This window comes from Lepidothrix coronata, unplaced genomic scaffold, assembly GCF_001604755.1.
Source record: "Lepidothrix coronata isolate B3197 unplaced genomic scaffold, Lepidothrix_coronata-1.0 Scaffold446, whole genome shotgun sequence".
In the NCBI taxonomy this organism is placed as follows: domain Eukaryota; kingdom Metazoa; phylum Chordata; class Aves; order Passeriformes; family Pipridae; genus Lepidothrix; species Lepidothrix coronata.
The window spans coordinates 19,242-22,359 of record NW_016690626.1 but is presented as its reverse complement, the minus strand read 5'-3'; the positions used below and the strand labels follow the sequence as shown (position 1 = coordinate 22,359).

Genomic DNA, 3,118 nt, shown 5'->3' with positions numbered 1-3,118 from the left:
CAGGGACACCTTCCATAGCCCAGGGGGGTCCCACCCAGGTTTCCATGGAAAAACCTTTCCCAGTTAAACCTTCCTGGAGCCGTTTAAGACTCAGGAGGAAAATCCCAGCTCAGGCCCTTGAGCTTTGCTGCTCCAACTGGGATAATCCAACCCCTGTTTTCCCACAGCCCCCAGTCCAAACGAGCACTTTGGAAAGGTCTCCAACGCCTTTCTCGTAGCGTTGAGTTGAGTTGAGTTGAGTTGAGTTGAGCCGACGGCGGCTCCGAGTCAACGGGGCGGGAGCCCGAGGGAACATTCCGGCGGTGACGTCGGATTCTTCCCTCGTTCCCAGACAAAAAAAGGGGTGAAGAGGAAAGCAGACACCACGACCCCCACCACCATCGACCCGATCCACGACTCGTCGTCGCTGCCCGCCGAGCCCAAGTCCGCCAAGCTGGGCCCGCGGCGGGAGAGCGGCCGCCCCGTGAAGCCTCCAAAGAAGGACGTTCCCGACTCGCAGCAGCACGCGGCGGAGAAGAGCAGCAAGGTCTCGGAGCAGCTCAAGTACTGCGGCGGGATCATCAAGGAGATGTTCGCCAAGAAGCACGCGGCCTACGCGTGGCCCTTCTACAAACCTGTGGACGTGGAAGCTCTGGGGCTGCACGACTACTGCGACATCATCAAGCACCCCATGGATCTGAGCACAATCAAAGTAAGCTCGGCCTTGGGGTTCCCGTGTTCAGCGGGAACACGACGGGTTTGGCCTCGTGCCGGCTCTGGCTCGGCCGTGGGGTTTGGGGGCCTTTGGTCTCTCTTTCTCCTCTTGATTCCCTGACACTGGGGAAGGACAAACGCCCCGGCTCCGTGAACCGACCAAAAACCCAGAATCCAGAAATTTTGGTGCCTCTGGGCGGTTAAATTTAATTATCCCTTAAATTATCCCTTAAATTATCCCTCTCCCAAAGTTTTGTCCTTCTGTCGAATTCCACGTTCCCAGCTGGGAGGCTGACGGGGAGGAAATTTGGGAGCTGAGCGTGGGATCCTGGATCCAGGTGGATCCAGGGATGAGAGGGGCAGAGGAACCTCAACCCTCTGGAGTTTTCATTCCCAGGCTGATTTTTTTTTCCCTTCTTAGGAACGCTGACATTTGGTTTTTTAGGGAAAATCTGTGTTATTGTATAAATCTCCCCGTTTTTTAGCCCAGGAGAGACCCCAGAGCAGAAATCCTGGGAAAATTGATTGGTTTGATTGATTTGGTTTGATTGAAACCAAACCCATTTCTAATCCCTTTTAAAACAAAGGCTGGTCTCTCTCAAAAGTTGGTCTTCTCCTAAGCTCGGGGAGAAGAACCAAAACCAGTTGCTCTTTTGACCAGAACACATCCTTCTTTTGACCAAAACCAGCCTTTCTTTTTGACCAAAATAAGGAGTTCTTTTGACCAAAATTGGTGGTTCTTTTGACCAAAATCAGTAGTTGTTTGATCTAAACTAGTCTGTCTTTTTGACCAAAACAAGCCTCTCTTTTGACCAAAACAAGTCACTCTTTTGACCAAAACAAGCCTCTCTTTTGACCAAGTTGCTCTTTTTGACCAAAACCCGTCGTTCTTTTGACCAAAGCACGACATTCCTTTGACCAAAACACGACATTCTTTTGACCAAAACTAGATTCCCTTGGACCAAAGCAATTTAATTCTTCTGCATCAAAATAAGGGGTGAAAAATCGATGAAACTTGGTGGTTCTTTGGCCCAACATTAGTTTGCCCTCGTGACCAAAACCAGTCGAAAGAGCCCCATGAAATCCGTCCCGTCAAACGTTCTGGCAGAGGCTTGTCTTGCTTTTCCTCTCTCTCTCCTCTCCCCCCTAGTCCAAGCTGGAGAACCGGGAATACCGGGATGCTCAGGAATTCGCGGCCGACGTGCGGTTGATGTTCTCCAACTGCTACAAGTACAACCCCGCCGACCACGAGGTCGTGGCCATGGCGCGGAAGCTGCAGGTGAGGACGCGCGCGCTCCGCGGCCCCTCCGCTCGTTCGTCCCCTGTCGGGGCCGCTTTAGCCTTGGAATGACATCCCAAACCACCCCTGTGGTGAATAACGGCCCAGAATGACCCTTTTCCCCCTGGAAGTGCTGCAGGAGCTGACCTGGATCCGTCCAGTTCCCTCCTCTCCACTGGGTTTGGTTTCACGTTGGCTTTTTCCCGTCCCTTAGTTGTTGGTAGAGAAATAGGAAGGTGAAGCGAGGCTCCCTTTTTTCCCCCAAAATGTATAAAGAGGAAACCAGGGGCCGTTCCTGCTGCTTTAGGTCCCTCTCCCGTCGCTCTCCCAGGCGAGTTTTCCACCCTCTGCTCGTTCCTGAAGGATCTGTGATGAATTTAATGAGCTCCTGGTGGATCCTCCAGTGAAGGCTTTGGCTTCACACACGAGCTCCAGCGCTCCCAAAAACCACCTGAATTCCTTCATTTCTTGGGAATTCTGAGTTTCCATGTGGCTGAAGCAGGAAAAACACGTCATTCCACACGTCATGAGCTCCATTGCTCCTGAAAACCACCTGGATTCCTTCATTTCTTGGGAATTTGGAGTTTCTGCATGGCTGAAGCAGGAAAAAGGCGTCATTCCGTGTGTTCCGAGCTCCATCGCTCCCGAAAACCACCTGAATTCCTTCATTTCTTGGGAATTCAGAGTTTCTGCATGGCTGAAGCAAGAAAAACACATCATTCTGTGTGTTCCGAGCTCCATCGCTCCCGAAAATCACCTGGATTCCTTCATTTCTTGGGAATTCAGAGTTTCTGCGTGGCCGAAGCAGGAAAAAGGCGTCTTTCCGTGTGTTCCGAGCTCCAGGGATTTCCCACCACAGAACCCCTGCAAGGGGTCAAAACTGTCCGATGTTTGACTTTTAACCCAAATATTCCAACACAGTTCCTTAAAAATGCCCCAAATCCCTGATTCCAGGCAGTTCGTTCCCTTCAATCCCAATTTCTCCTGGTTTTTTTGCCTCGGCAGGATTGTGGGCACGGTTGTTGTTTTCTAAAGCGATTAATTAGATGGTTTTTTTAATAATTCTGTCGTGTCGCACTTGGTCCAACCGAGCAGCCGGAGCTGCTCCCAAATCCCCCCAAATCCACAGGGATTCGTGTTCGAGAT

The 3,118-nt window shown here is 51.3% G+C and overlaps 1 protein-coding gene across 1 annotated transcript in view; it reads left to right on the top strand.

Annotated features, from left to right (window-relative positions):
• The window catches only part of BRD4 (bromodomain containing 4), a 31,912-nt gene that overhangs the window by 13,416 nt on the left and 15,378 nt on the right, over nt 1–3,118 (top strand). The window contains exons 4-5 of the mRNA XM_017839655.1: nt 251–691; nt 1,844–1,972. Coding sequence (XP_017695144.1) covers nt 251–691; nt 1,844–1,972 — 570 coding nt within the window. The remainder of the gene's footprint in view (nt 1–250; nt 692–1,843; nt 1,973–3,118) is intronic.